Raw genomic sequence first — 16,129 nt, 5'->3', positions numbered from 1 at the left:
GCTTGTAGAGGCGACCGATATCGCAAAAGGCTGCGGATATCAGTCAGCTCGTCGATCAGCCAGGTTAAAAAATTTTTTAATGGCGCTCATTCGGCAGGTGGAGGTAGAATTTCTATTGTTTCTACCTCCATATCTGACGATTCAGCCCTGAATATCAGTAGAGGGTGGGATCAATCTTTTGTGCAACTGATGGTCGTAAAAAAGATCAAAATTGCTACGTGAATGCAATGCAATGGATTTGGGTTTGGCCCCTCAGACTTCTTGCTGTGGTTCTTAGCTGATGAGATTTAGACAATATTCGCCTTGTAATTTAGGCCTTTTTGTAAGCCAAATTTTACTTTGTGTGTGTCTCTACTAAGAAGAATCGAGTACGTAAGAGCTTATAGGAGGGTAAAAGGGGTTTCACAAAAGTCATGTTGGGGTAACTATTACCCCCTACAAACTATTGGACTCTAGTAGGGATGTCCTATTCCAGGCTAGACTTGCATAGATATCACTACTCGTCACACTTTGATCATCCTAGGTCCGGACTGGGATTCAAAATAGGCCCTGGCATTTCAAGTACACAGAGCCCCAAACAGTCCCCCACAGGCCCAGTAAATAGTGACTGTCTATAGCATCTTCTTCTTGCATTTGTCAGAATCCACAGATTGCCAGTTCGGCCTGTTGGTAGCCAAGTAATAGCCCTTTTTGGGTTCTGCTCTTGTAAACACAGAGTCTTTGCAGTAAGTAACAACTGTAGCTTTCCCTTTTCTTCTACAATGCCTCACTTGTGCAAGTACAGGTGTTAAGGTAGCCCCAGTCATCAATTACTTAGTGTCTTGTGACACTGCTCTCGTTTAATCCTTTCTTTGTTTTTGCCCTTAAATTGTGTTTGCCCACCAGCAGCTGCAGATTCACTTGTAAAAATGCTATGTTGACAGACAACCTGGTGTGTGCCTTTTGTGTATTTTCTCTGGTTTTCTGCCCAAGACCCACTGAGGGGCTTCTCAAGAGAAAAAAAAATGTATGTGGGATTAGTTAGATTTACGTGTGACCCCAAATCATCAGCAAGCCCTTTTGTGTCCGCGCATCATACATTTGCACATAGTTATGTGTATGTGTAATGAAACCGCCAATTATCCGAAATCTGTTTATTCTCTGTAGGCTTCATCAAAACCATTTGGGAAGGGTTAGGGATTGAAGGGAAGGTCTTTTAAGGGGAGAGTAAAGTTGTTGCCAGAACAAAGGCCTTGGACTTTTCTGTTGTTAACACTTAAAGCAGCCAGATGTATTACGTATTGAAACACCAGCATCTTGCCAGCATGAATGAATTTGATTTCAGTCTGCTAGTTATTTTGTTTTAAGGTACGTTTTATGTTTCTGTTTTTAATTATTAAAATACAAATTTGTGTTTACAAAAATATAGCCCTGTTGCTATTATTTGCATATTTGCATTCAGGGATAAAACAACAGGGAAAAGTAGACTCTTAAGGGGGCTCATTGATAAACACTGGGCAAATTTGCACCTGGGCAGTAAACCTTGGCAGCCAATCAAATGTTTGCTTTTATGACTGAACCTGCAGCTGTCTGGACAAAGCCAGTCATTGATTGGTTGCTATGGGTCACTGCCCATGTGCATAGGAGCTCTATGACTGCTGGGAGGGAGTATTAATGTAGAGGCCCCTAACTGATATGCAACTTTAGCAGCAGTGGTGAGCATTGCATGTTTGTTATGGAAGGCTTTGATGCTGAGGTTTGTAGTTCTACAACAGGAGGAGGGCTTTGGGTTGGACACCCCACATTTATGCAACCCTACACTAGGGTCACAGATTTTGTGTGTTGTTTGGGGCCCTTCTTCTCTAACTCAAGCCCTGACTTAATGGAGTAGTTCACTATTAAGTCATCTCTTTGTATGTATGTATGTATATATGACTGTTCTTTTTATTCCTTATCTATTCAGTCCCCCTTCTACTCATATTTTAGTTTCTCATTCAAACCACTGCCAGGGCAATTTGGGCTCTAGCAACTAGTTAGCTGCTAAAATGTCAAACTGAAGAACTGCTCAATACAAAACTTAATAATTCAAAAACCACAAATAATAAAAAATAAGACCAAATTGTTTCAAAAGAGCACTTTCTACAGCATACTAAAAGTTAATTTAAGGGTGAACAACCCATTTGAAATTCTGTCACCCATGACCTTTGCTATGGGACAGTGAAAGGGTCAGTAATGCCAAAAAAGCAGGTTCTGTATGTGTTTTAAACTGTACAACTACCCTGCACCAGTAAATATTGTGTGTTGGCTTCAAAAGCTTTCAAATCCTTTATATGAATTGGCTATTGTGAAGCCACTGGGATTGCATTTAAGTTAGGGATGACATTTACATAGCAGCTAACATATAAGCTTTTTAGAGTTCATTTTAGGATAAATGTAAGTCAATTGGCAGTCATTGTTCCCTTTACATGAAAACCATTTTTGAATAAAATAGGGTTGTTGCTGCCAAGAAATATTATATTTGCAGGTGCTGGACAAACACACTGAATCTGTGAATGTAAATAAAACATTTTGCTTTTTGGTTTTCCTGGCCCTTTAATACAGTTTTGCTGTGAATATGTTGCATAAAAACCCCATTTTAATTGGACAGGTGTTTCATTATGGTTCATACTGAGCGTGCAGTAATTCCACTGGGATCCTTCTTGCGTGTGAGAGAGCAGGTGATTGGCACTGACAAGTCTCTAGCAAAAGTGGGAATTCCTGAGATGAATCCCCATAGCGTTTCTGGGTGTAGCGGAGAGCAGCTGTCTGGAACGCAGACTTGGAGTATTGGCTTTGAAGGAAATAGTGTATATTACATCTGTTTGCATCCCATGGCCTCCTGTTGTTCCATCTCTCCTATTTAGCTTGTTCAGCCATATAAAAAGGTCGGGGGCATGGCATCTAAGCCGTATACACTTGCGTCGTGGGTGAACAGATGACTGGGTTCCAGTGGGAGGTACAAATAAAGAAGGTTTATTATTTTCTTTCTCTTAGTGTGCTCATTGGAATTTGTTTGCCATAAAAGTGGGATCGGTATTCTGTGAAACTCATCATGGGTGGCAATAGATACCATAAAAAAAGTTCTGTTTCTGGCACTCTTCCAGACCTGGTTGCAGTTCACCTTTCCTGCTGCTCTTTGTACTCAGTATATATTCTTTGTACTTAGTATATAGATATAGTCTTTGTACTTGGTATATAGATGTATCTGATATCTGCACAGTGCAGAGCTCCAAAGAGGAACTGATATTTTTATAAAACCAGCTTTGCTCATATCATTCCTTCACTAAGTTATAAGGTAAGGTACAGGTTCATCCTTTAGTTCCCACATGTGGCCCTTGATGTGGTCCGTATTACAGGGTAGGGGCCTGTGCAAGCGTCAGCTTCTAATCAGCACTTGTGTTGGCTGCCTGGGAAAGATGGACTCTGTAGCAGTCCCAGAGGTGGCTCTGTTTGCTTTTAAGGTACAGTATCATCGATGTCCTTGTATTTGGCAACTCACGTGGCTTTGGTTTTGTGTGTGTGTTTACATTCTCTGCAAGAGATGAAGTTAAATATTAGCTTAGTGGGGGTATTGCTGGCAGCTAAACGGTTTCTGAGGGCTGACCTTCGTTTTCTCTCTGTCTCTCTGCATGCATTTTTCCTTCCCTCTGTCCTTTAGCATAGTGTCTGCTTCTCTCAAAGCTTAGATAACTTGCAAATAAATTGGACCAAATACTCTGTGTATAAATCTGCTTAGAAATAGAGTTTATCTCCTGTGAACTTTAATATCAAAAGGTAAATTCCCTAGTCTGTCGTGTGCGCGGAGCAAATGGAAAAACCCCTATGTGGCTAATTTAACTCTTACATTAACTCTTTATCAGTTGCACCAAAGCATGTCTGCTTGTCGAAGACAAGTGCCACGAATATCCTGTCAATTCTATCCTTATAATCAGTCCTCGGTGATGTCATTTCTGTCGCATGACTTGCTGAAACTTGTGTATTATAATAAATTATGTACTCTCTGTTGTAGAAAATAAGCATATATGAAGTCATCTCAGAGTTCCATGACCTGTGTAATATGCATTACAATATGCTTATATTTTTATATTTTACCATAGGGGGAAAATTACCACTAGGGGAAAAATTTAACCACTTTTTGACAAATTGACTCCGGTATCAAATTTGATAAATGTTAGTTTGAGACACTGTTCCTGATAGTTTAAAAAGTTTTGATAAATCAAAAAAGAGACTGAATATCTGGAAATCCTTCTGGTTTCTCGGGTTCAATCTCTGATAATTCAACCCCTATGCTTAGGAACACAACAGGAACAGTTGCTGTTGTCGTCTATGCATCTGGCAAGGCAATCCTTTATGGTTGCACACACTGACCAGGCTGTTCTCCATATAGTATTAATCACATGCTGTTTTCATTAGCAGAGAACATGTGGAGAAAGAATGCAACTCCAATGTGAAGTCATTAAATCATTTTACTAGAAACACTGAAAAAAATGTATATTAGTTTTTCTTCAAAATAGCTGTGCATAGTGGGGTTGTAAAGTAAGAGACAATGTAGTATGTCGAGCGCACAGGGAGAAGTTCCAGGGGGAGTGCAAGTTCAGCTGCCATTTGGCACATATGTAACAACATCTGCACGTAGGGCCAGATGTGCTCTGTAATTGGATTTATACCAAAGCAATGGGAACACTCAGGAAATGCTAGGAAGAGAGTTGACTGAGAGCAGCTTTCTAAATGGGAACAGCAGTTCTGTCCTGGGAGCCGTCAGCTGGTAAACTGAGCTTAGGACGGTCATTAAACCGCTGCATGTGGAAAGCAGATCAATAAATATTATATGCAAAAGATCAGTTCTTTTGTACGCAACAGGGTCTGGCCTACAGTGTGGGTCACTGCGAAAACATTTTCACAAGGTATAAGACTCTGCTCTACAAGCTGATTCTGGGGTTGAAACTGTAAGACCCCCGGCTGCGTGCAGTTTCATGTGAGACTGTCAGTCAGTTGCCAGGTGTGCACTAACCCCATGTGGGTGTGGGTCCCACACACTTCACCAAAACACTTGCTACTTCCTGTTTCACACGTTTCATTGTACACAACAGTAGCAGATGGCCACCTGTAGAGTCTTCATAAATCACTGGAGCTGATGCCAGGAAATCTGTGGGAGTCAACCAACATAACATACAGAATGCCCTTCAGGTGACTACAGGTAAATATTAGATCAGGGATGTGGCCCTCCAACTGCAATGAACTGCAGTATCCATTTATATGCCTGGCTTCCAGGTCTTTTTAGCCCGACTTAAGCTGGCCATGTGTTTCAATCCAATTTTCCAATGCATAGTTTATGGGATGATATCTGTCTGTGGGCTGATTGGTCAGATACTATACAGGATCAACCTGTGTATAGACCTGATTTATACCTGAGATGGTATAATGAGCAAACATGCCTAAAGAGTAAATTTTTCAGGGATCCAATGGGAATGGGTAGGCTGGAGTGACCAGGTAGAGATCCATGGCTTTGAGTGTGGGGACAATATTAGAAAAAAGACCAAAAGTGAGCAAATAATGTGAGACAAGGTATTATGGGTAGTTAACACTGGTATCTGGAGGAGAACTGATCTATGAAAAAGAAAGGGGTTTTTTTTGGTGTGTGCTTTTAAAGGCTTTTGTCATTTTAAGTCAAAGGTCACCCCTACATATGGCATGTTTAAATGCCCTGCATAACAATAAATTGCCAATAAACAAAATAAGGACATTCCCTTTTTCATAATATTTTATTTGTTTTCCTGAAAGTAGAAAATGGGGCACAGAGTCTGAAAAGGGCAGACTTTGCACTCCAGTTCTATCATTATGGTCGGGCCTGTGGGCTGCTTGCAAAGTAGCTAAACATTATCCACCCTATAAATATCTTTTCTATCCTTTTTAAGTTGTTGGAAAGTGTTCAAAGCTGGGTGATGACCCTAACTGTGGCTCAGCAAAAGGAAAGACTGTTAACCATATGGTGGCCAATGGCTGATAAAATTAAGTGTGGTTGTTGGGAGGGCATTTGTTTCCTACAAATGGAGGTTGGTGTCTTTTGATCCAGTGGTTGAATTTGTCTTATAAGATAAAATAAATTGCCAAGGGAGAACCATATGCAGGGTAGGCTTGATGATCACACATTTGCTCCTTTAGAACCTGATCCAGTCCTGGGTTTGGTGCCTGTGCCTGACAAAAGGGCCAACTATTCCCATTTGCCAGGTGTGTGTGGAATATATGCAAAGGACTGGACAAATAAAGCAGCACAAGAGACTGGTTAAAAGATATGTGAATAGCTGCTGTAAGCAAATTCTTGTCAGTTGTCGCTGGTATTTTATGTACTTGGTTTCCCTGAGACTATAAGGGTGTGGTTGTAAATACACACATATATATGTAAAGTCATGGAAATGTGCAGTGGTGCCATACTTTTTACATAACGTTGTCAGAAAAGAATTATATATAGACAGAGACAGGAGGTTCTCTGCACTCCTTATTACACCCATTATATATAGGATATTAAGACATTCTATGCATTAAGCTTCTTCGAAATGCCCTCCCCTTCATATATTGCAAAATTTTGACGCTGGCCAACAACATCAAAGTCATCCCTGGTAGTCCCACTCTCACCTTCATCCGATTCATCAATGGTTGCCCTTTTTATTGGCCACCACTGTGATCACTTGACTGTAGCCTGGAAGGGTGAGAGCTACAAGAAGGTGCTGGCCTCTTATCTCTGTCTATTTCTGTGGTCAGAGCCTCATTGTACCCCCAACTAATGGTTTAAAATTTAGTGGTGAGCCCAACTTTACCTTTTTTGCTATAGTATATGTAAATTGTTATATGTAGCCCTTTTGAATAGTAGGAAGGATGTTCATAGAACACATTGAGTTGTCACTAAAAATATTATCAGGGTTTGATGGTTTCATCAATATAATCAATATAATTAATATAATTATAAAATAATATTATAAGTTACCAAGGAGTTTCATGACTATAGAAAGCCATGAGTGTACAGCCAGTTTATACAGATCATGGAACTCCGAGTTGACTTCTAATATCCTCCTATTTTACAATATGGGGTACATTGTTGAGTGTGTGTTTTTGTGTGTATATATATATTTTACTTTGCCCTGTGGGCCTGTAACCGCAGGAACAGATACCATCTCTAAACACAGAGTAAATTCATCATGATCGTTTATTTTTATTGTTTCTCGTGGACATGGCAGTTTGTACTTGTCTAGTGTATTTAGAAAAATGAAAAGCCACATCTACAAGTCGGATGGGGGAAAACTATAATGGGCACATCTTTAATATGTTTCTTTTTTCTTTACAGTGAAGGAGTATTTAAGTGTCCAGAAGATCAACTCCCTCTCGACTACGCAAAGGTAAGAATAGTAACTGCTTTATCTGAAATCTGCTGCTATTTTATGTGGCCCTTTCATAGCTTATACAAACGTATACTCCTACATACGTATATATATATGTAAGTATATTCCTCATGTATTTCTTTATATTAGTGTTAAATAAACCTAACTGAAGGGTTAAAACAATGCAAACATCAGTGAGGTAGATTGCTCCTCACCAATGTCATAGAAAGCAGGGTTGTACTAGCAATTTATAGATCCTGGCAAATGCCAGAGGGGCTGCTGTATGATGCCATAGACAGTCACTATTTATTGGCCCTGTGGGGGCTGTTTGCACCTATTTTGAATCTTAGTCCAGACCACACGGAAAGGGTTATTTTGTTGGCTTGAAAGTTCTCTGTTCTCCTCCAATTTAAAGGCCTCTATTTTTGCTCTTTTCTGGAGATCTCATTTGCAATTGCCCCTGGCAGTGCTGACCACTGAATATCTGCCAAATAAAACTGCTCCAGAACCACTATATGCTGAACCCAGGAGACACTCGGGGCCACAACAAAGGCCCTTCTGTTCCAGGCGCCTTTATAAATGCAGGAGTAAAAACGAATCTTTTGTGTTTTGTGTCCAAGCCAAACCCCGCACAGAAGGGAGATAAAGTAAAAGTCACTAAAGTATTGAGATGTTCAAGAGAAAAGGGGTATTGTGGTGGCTGCAGCAGGGGGAAAGGATGCCCTTGTGAGTAGTAGGCATCTTTGTGAATGGGGGGGGGGGGGGGGGGGGGCAGCCTATCCTTATTCAGTAAGAAGTTTATATTCACTGGATCTTTCCTTAAATAAAATCCTATGAATCTATGTATAACTGGAGTCTTGTGGTACAACTGAGCTCAGAATACATTTCGGGATTGTTTTCAACGGAATTTCATGACAGATGTGTTCTTCGCTTGGGGCACAGCTGAACTGGCAGCTGCTTTCGGTGTTCCTTTCCACATTTTAACATGGTAACAAACCCCTTGCTTGGCAGGTGTTCATTCTGTCCAAAAAAAAATAATATTTAGTCTAGTAGGGGTTTCCTCTGTTGTTGCTGGTTGCTCCAATTCACTTATTTCTTTCTCTTTGCTCTATTTTCTAGATTTACCCAGACCGAGACTTAGAAACCCAGGTCATGGGCTTGAGTATACGCTGTATACATAGTGAAGAAGGGTGTCGCTGGAGCGGGCAGCTAAAGCAACTTCAGGTGAGTAGACAGGACTACAGGACATGAAGCATCTGTTACTTGGGTGGGGGTTGGGAGGGGTTCACAGGGTGTATATTTAAAGTAAGTTGTTTTACCTTTATGATGTGGATGACCCTCCAGTTATGAATCAGAGAGATTAATTTTACAATTAATGTGTCACTTTTATTTAATTCTACTATTATGTGTTACTTTTTAATGTGTGTGTGTATGTGCAAGTGAACCAGATGACTTATTTGGGTTTTACCTATTGCTCATCTGGTGTAATTAAGCTATTCCAAAAAATAACAGCTCATTAAATAGTCACAGACAATTACGCCAAAGGCCAAATCATTGATTTCCAGTTTCTCTTTTACATACTCAGCCTCACCTCAACATTTGTGCCTTCAATGTTATCCCCTGCCCGAACCGCTGCAGCACCAAGCTGATTCGTCGAGACCTGCCGGAGCATATGCAGCACGATTGCCCAAAGCGCAAAGTACGGTGTGAGTTTTGTGGGGCAGACTTTACCGGAGAGGCATATGAGGTAAGACTTGCTTCATCATTAGATTAATTCATGCAGCAGTGGAGCAGTGTATTCACAAGGACGTATAGGAAATACCTGCACTATACCCTTTAGGAAGAATTAAAAATACTTAGAATTATTTTCTTACTCTGCATTGATCTAAAAGAGTTTTGAGAGATTAAAAGAGTATACCTTTTGTGGTCTTTGAGTCTATCTTGATTTTTGCTCACATAGTAACCCCAAAAATCCATTTATTGTACTGATTGGTTTTCCAGGATCACCAAGGCTGCTGTCCCCAGGAGAGTGTGTACTGTGAGAATAAATGTGGAGCTCGCATGATGAGGCGCGTGTTGTCTCAACATTCCCTGGTGGAATGCCCCAAGCGTACCCAACCCTGCCCTTATTGCAACAAGGAGTTTGTGTTTGATACTATCCAGGTAAGAGATATAAAGTAAACTACATAATAGTATTCAGAAATTGGTAATGGAGGCCCACTGGAACCCACATATTTGTGTTGTTATGGGTAAATGTGCTCACAAATAGAAATGTATTATGTATATTAATAGGCAAGGCAGTAGGGTTTGTATTTGCTTCGGTTAGCATAGTGATCACAACCCTCAACCCATATGGTTGATTGTAAGCTGGACATCACTGTCATATCCTTGATAGTTGATTATTTCCAGGAAATTATGTATTGTGGTCAGTGATTAACCCTTCCCTTTAATCTTGCAGAGTCATCAGTACCAATGTCCAAGATACCCAACTCCCTGTCCCAACCAGTGTGGAATAGCAAGCATTGCAAGAGAAGACCTGAGCAACCATTTAAAGGACAGCTGCAGCTCTGCCCTCGTGCTTTGCCCTTTCAAAGACTCTGGCTGCAAACACCGGGTAAGACATATAAGTTCACTTATTGCGTTTTATGGTGTATCAAAATAAATGAGACCCTAATGTCAGATATTACCTTGTCCTGGGGAATTTTCAGAGAGATTTCCATTCATTAATGCAATAAAAGTCTTTGTTGGAAAGTAAATATGTAGCAACAAGAAGGTATGCTTCCTATTTAAGATCATTCTTCTTCTGTTATTACAGATGTGAGAGTAATTGTTAGACTGACGGTAAAGGCAACAAAGATTATGAGTGGATTGGGGTCTCAAGCTGGGTGTATGAAAGGGGAAGATAAACTTCAAAAACCCCTTTGGATAGTTGATACTTGGAAAAATGAGTATTTAAAGGAAAACTTTACCTCCACAACAAATACTTAACCAACAGATTATATTAGTTGGCATATTTAAGAATCTTGCCAAACTAGAATTAATAAATTAGTTAATATTGCCCTTTTACATCTTTTCCATTGAGCCACTATTTTGTGATGGGCTGTGTTCTCCCTCAGAGATCACTTGATTAGAAGTAATTCAGCTCTAACTGTAACAGGAAGTAGTGTGGGAGTAAAAGACTGAACTTTGACCATTAATTGGCTGATGGGGCCTAGCATGTATGTGTGCCTTGGCTTGTTTGTACACTGTGAATCCTTGGATCCCTGGAGCCATTTACTATTTAGGATTACCCAAAGGCACATACTACTAAATAAAGTATATTTGTATGAAAATGGTTTATTTAGATGAAGCAGGGTTTTATATATGAGCTTTTTTATGCAATATATTTGTATAGAGACCTACATTGTTCGGGGTATAGTTTTCCTTTTATTTGCAAGAATAAGGTTCCAAGCTGACGCAGTGTAGGGCAGCATAAACGCAAATGGAGTCAAGATACTGGCCATTCTCCATCTCTGTTGTATTCATTTGCTTAACATTATTGGCAGGTGATAGGGTTTATGTTATGGAATTAATGGAAAAAAACATTTTTTACTGAGCAACAATTATTCAGTGGGAAGGGTTAAACCATGTTAGTCCAACAGTGAAGAGACAATGTTTTTTGTATTATTCAACTCTGCAGAAGGTTCACTGGAACCCAAACGAGGCTTGGATTAACTCCATGCAAAGTAGATAAAACAGACTGTAAAAGGATATGTATGTTTATTTGTTGATTAATGGAAGGCTGCATTTCAGGTGTTAATTTGAGTTAATCTTTTTGCTTTCATAAGTAATTTAGAAAACAGCCTGCAGTGCTACATTTGAAATTTACACAAAATGTATATTATTGCAAGCTAAGAGTATAGACACAAATGCACCTTGGCAGCCGGAAAGGAGCAGGTGGGCAGCTATAAATAGGTCCTGTTGTGAGCTCAGCTTTCTCAATTTAAAGGTGTATGAGCACTATAACGACAAAAATACCTATTTGTACCCAAACAGTTTTATGTCTTGATACCTAAGATATTTTATGAGCTGAGTGGGGAGTTTCATCTCTGTCGGCTGTTTCTATAGTTGGAATATAATTTCCCTAGAGGTTTATGTCATACTGAGTGAAATTTCCCAAGAATTACCCCTTGATTCGCAGAGAGCATGGCAGCAGTGTTTTTGGTGATTGGTTGCCAAGCATCTGCAGAGGGGAGGGTGTCACTTAAGGTGTCCATACACGGGCCGATAAAAGCTGCTGTCTCTTGAGTTTATCAGCCTGTGTATGGGGCCCTAAGATGGACGTATGTGACCAATATGTGGCCAAAATTTGACCAGATGTTGATTAGACAGGTTTAAAAATCCCGTCTGGATGAGGAGCCCATTGGTGCATTGATGTTGTCCTTGTCCTGTTGGTCTTTATCCTACCAATTTGATCTGATCATTGGACCTAAGGGCTCAATCCAATATTGTCCACCTCTACACTCATTTGGCGATCTTTCAGTATATGGTCACCTTTAGAAGATCCATCAAGATTATCACATCTCTACTTGTGTTTAATTGCCATTGAGAAGTCTAAATATGTTCATTGCTTCTGCATAATACACAAATTTTTAGCCACTAATAGTTATTTGGGCATATTGTCTGGTTCCTAAATGTTTATGACTATAAAAAGAGTCTAACAGAACTTATTTTCACTATCTAGGGTCCGAAGATCACTATCAGTCGGCATCTAGAAGAGAACATGAGAGCCCATCTTAGCATGATGTCATCACTGGTCAGCCGACAAAGGCAAGAAATCCTGGAGTTGAGGAAGCAAGTTGAAGAACTGTCTGTCAGCAGTGAAGGGGTGCTTATCTGGAAGATCAGTGACTACTCCCGAAAGGTGCAAGAAGCAAAGGTCAGAGGCAACTTTGAGTCTTTCAGCCCACCCTTCTACACTCACAAATATGGTTACAAGCTTCAGGTTTCTGCCTTTCTAAATGGCAATGGCAGTGGAGAGGGCAGTTACCTGTCTGTGTACATACGGGTTTTACCTGGGGAATATGACAACCTCCTAGAATGGCCCTTTTCATATCGTGTAACATTTTCCCTTCTTGACCAAAGTGACCCTTCCTTGTCCAAGCCCCAACATATAACAGAAACTTTCAACCCTGACCCCAACTGGAAGAACTTCCAAAAACCTACTGGTTCCAGAAATTCACTGGATGAAAGCACCCTTGGTTTTGGCTACCCCAAGTTCATTTCCCATGAGGACATTAGGAAACGCAATTATGTGCGCGACAATGCCATATTCTTGCGTGCATCAGTGGAAATTCCACAAAAGATCATTGCGTGATTGGATACTTGAAATCTGGACTTTATTTGAACTTGAATTTTGCTCTTTAAAGAGTATATTTAATATGGGTGCTCAGGCTCCATGAAGGACCGGGGTTACCAAAGGAATACAGGACACTGGAGTGTTCACACCTTTGTACCTTTTATTATGAGGTTATATGACCAAGTCAACTGTGAACCCCTGTGGAAAGTAGGCTGTTGTGCCTAAGCCGGTTGCACTCTGGGGATATCCGTTCTAAAGAAACCACTAAGGCAGAGATGGCCCAAAATACATTCAACATAGATAGCAGAGTATGCAACTGTAAAGCTTGTCTACAGCTTTTGAACATTATTCTATGGGCTTGGAAAGAAGACTGAACCTAAAACAGAAAGATGGGGAGCCTTTAGCATCTTACAAAATCATCTCCATAACCTGATGGAAAATAGATATATCTGTATGGCATCAAGTATACTCTGGGATGCCTCAGGCTCAGGCTTTCACATACTCATGGGAGATTGTTATGACAACAATCCAACCAACTAGGTGCTATCATGAATCCAAAGTGTCCAATCAGAGAAAGAACTGAGAGGCTTGCCTTTGCTATTAGGAGGCCTGTAGAAAGGAAGGATGCTCTACCTCAGGGGAATTGATATGGTGCTGGAATATTGTGCAACCACAATTGGAAACATTCCATATGTGTTTCTAGGTAATTAACCTGTAGCACTCAGTCAGTGTGCTTTTTGGTCCATCTCTGATGTAAAAGATAACAAAGTGGTTCAGCATTTTCACATTTATGGCCAATAAATGCATCATTAAATGCAAATATTCTGTGATATTACAGGACTGTGTCCTGTGGACCCATAGCGGACATTCTTTGTATACTATTTCACATTACAGTGAACATTTTCTAGGTTTATATGCTTTTTACGCTTTTTGTAATTAACAGTTTGATAATTAAATGCTCTGGGCCTTTTGGCCTTTGATTCAATTTAATTTTTTAAGCTCTTGGTTTTAATTATTGAACAGTGGTGTGAAGAGGGGTGCTCTGTATGGTAGGATGGTATGGTAGGTCTATTGTTAGGAGTATGTACATATCATGATATAGAACAGACCTATCCGTCATTAGATCAATAATCTGTTTGTCAGCAGTGTGTAAATCCATTCCTTTAAACCAGGACTGTCTCAGCTTGAGCCACTTGTTCTATCGGTATAACTTCTAGCTGCCCTTAAAAGGCTTCTTGGGAATGCAAGGAAGTTGTAGTACAATGGCTGCCAGGGCGATGTGGGTTTAGACAGGTCTGCCTCCGAACATGACTTGGGAAATATTGCACTCTATTTGTTGCTAAAATAAAACTGCATATGGCCAAGAATGCAATGGATGATTGCTCTATGTGGATTCTGTAGCTGCTTGTTGGGTATCCCTGCCCTAGGCAGAAAAAGCAATAAAAATGACATAATTCAATGCAGAACATATAGCTGCATATTCTAGAAAGTGCCTGAAACTCACTTGGCACTTTGTATTAGCTATTCTTGAACCACCCAATATAATGGTGCAACAAGTATTGCTCTAGAGTAAGGGTGCTTATCCCCTGCTTTTCCATTTCCCAGCACCCACCTTTCACCTTCACCCCAGCAAGCAAACAAGTTGCAGTTCACACATTGGTGGAAGAATGCAGAACATTCATTCATCTGTCTCTTCAACCAGCCTTGTTGCCTTTTTTTTAGGAATAGAGGAGTGTAGGAGTGGGTTTTTCAGGTTGAAGATCCTGTTGGTACAGTAAATTCAGCATTGTTGTCAGTCTTTGTGATAAAAAAGCATACACAATTGATAGAGAGATGTAATAACACAGCCTATTATTCATAATAAAGATGCTATGTAATATACTGTGTATACCAGCATGGGAAAGGCAGACAGGCCCTGTGAACTGAAATGGCTTCCCATAAATAAATGATGGTAATCAGGGGAGTGGGTGCAGAGGGTAAAGGCACATAGCTTGGGAAAATACCTTAATGTTCATTCATACTGGTGCACACTGAAGTCTGAGGAAGTTTTCACATGATGTTCTGAATATCTTTATAACCACAGAAACCGTCTGAAACATAGAAGTTAACATCTGGTAGTTACACCTAAGATTAAATAAATGATTGAGATAAGTTTAATATTGTACCAACTATAAATAAAAGGTGGTATTTAATAATAAATGCATTTTTATTAAGTACAGATCATTGTGTCCTGCTGCCTATAACAGCCAAAGGGAATCCAGCAGTTCTGCTTTAATTACTGCTAATAGTGTCTCCTTGCAGGACACTGCACCCTGGGTTGCCACCCATCTGCCTTCCCATGTTTTTAACTTTCTTACCTATTAATAACATTGGCATGGAGCTTCATATTTGCCAACCAGGCCAGTAAAATACTGGGCAGATGGCAACCCTAACTGCACCACTAGTCTGCTTTTAGCTGTATATGTGCCCATCTATCACCCCAAAAGTATGAGTTGTACCATTATTTCATTATTATGAGAACTCTAAAAAAAAAAACTGAATAAATATTGTAGGAGAGTTGAAAAAACCTTGGCCATATGATAAATGATTTCTACAGGCCTTTATGAAGGTCCACACTATATCATAATATAACAGCTGTACATTCTATAAAGCTAAAAAAAAGTTCAACATTTGAAGATGCGTTCATTTGGACCAGTAAATTCTTCTCTAGTCTCTTCTACCTGGCCTTACCTGTAGAACACTGAAGACTTGATATATAAGATCAAGTAAGATTCTACATTTTGGTTAATGTTACAGATTCGTGGCATTATGTGACCCTTTGATTTATCTTAGAATTGGCAATGCATAACATTTTATCACTTCAGCAGGGCTAGTGAGAGAAACCTGATTTCCCAAGGGAGAAGCTGCATGCATTCATCTTATCTGCCAGTCCCACACATATTACATTCCACTAATACTTTTAAAACAAAGGAAAATATGCTGAGTTCATCTATCACGGTAGATATTTATTCTGATTCATCTACAGACAAAGAGCTTTGAGCTGAGTGAAATTAACTTTATGAAATTAACTGTTATGCTGTAGGGAGCTGTTTGCATTTAACCGGAAAAGACCTTGATAACTGCACTCCCTAACCCAAGTCCTTTGTTCCAAGCAACAAGCATAAGGCATCGGCATCATCAGATTCACTATTGATAAAGTAATATGTTGAAATCCAAAACCAACTTTACTCTAAAGGGAAGTACCTGAAGTATAAACCTTTACTTAGAACACTTCTTAAGCATCTTCTAAGCCAAATGAATAGATGGGAAGTCAGCTCTCAGTCTCATATATAAACATTAGGAAAATTTGTACCTGGGCAGTAACCCATGGCAACCAGCAGATATTTACTTTCACTTTTCT

The 16,129-nt window shown here is 39.8% G+C and overlaps 1 protein-coding gene across 1 annotated transcript in view; it reads left to right on the top strand.

The window, feature by feature from the left end:
* The window catches only part of traf4 (TNF receptor associated factor 4), a 28,219-nt gene extending 14,500 nt beyond the window's left edge, over window positions 1-13,719 (top strand). The window contains 6 exon segments of the mRNA NM_001005074.1: window positions 7,358-7,409; window positions 8,511-8,615; window positions 8,977-9,138; window positions 9,393-9,554; window positions 9,850-10,005; window positions 12,115-13,719. Coding sequence (NP_001005074.1) covers window positions 7,358-7,409; window positions 8,511-8,615; window positions 8,977-9,138; window positions 9,393-9,554; window positions 9,850-10,005; window positions 12,115-12,747 — 1,270 coding nt within the window. The 3' untranslated portion in view covers window positions 12,748-13,719.
* Window positions 13,720-16,129: the final 2,410 nt, after the last annotated feature.

The sequence above is a fragment of the Xenopus tropicalis genome, chromosome 2, assembly GCF_000004195.4.
Source record: "Xenopus tropicalis strain Nigerian chromosome 2, UCB_Xtro_10.0, whole genome shotgun sequence".
In the NCBI taxonomy this organism is placed as follows: Eukaryota; Metazoa; Chordata; class Amphibia; order Anura; family Pipidae; genus Xenopus; species Xenopus tropicalis.
The sequence above is the reverse complement of the archived record's forward strand: the minus strand, read 5'-3'. Positions and strand labels throughout refer to the sequence as shown.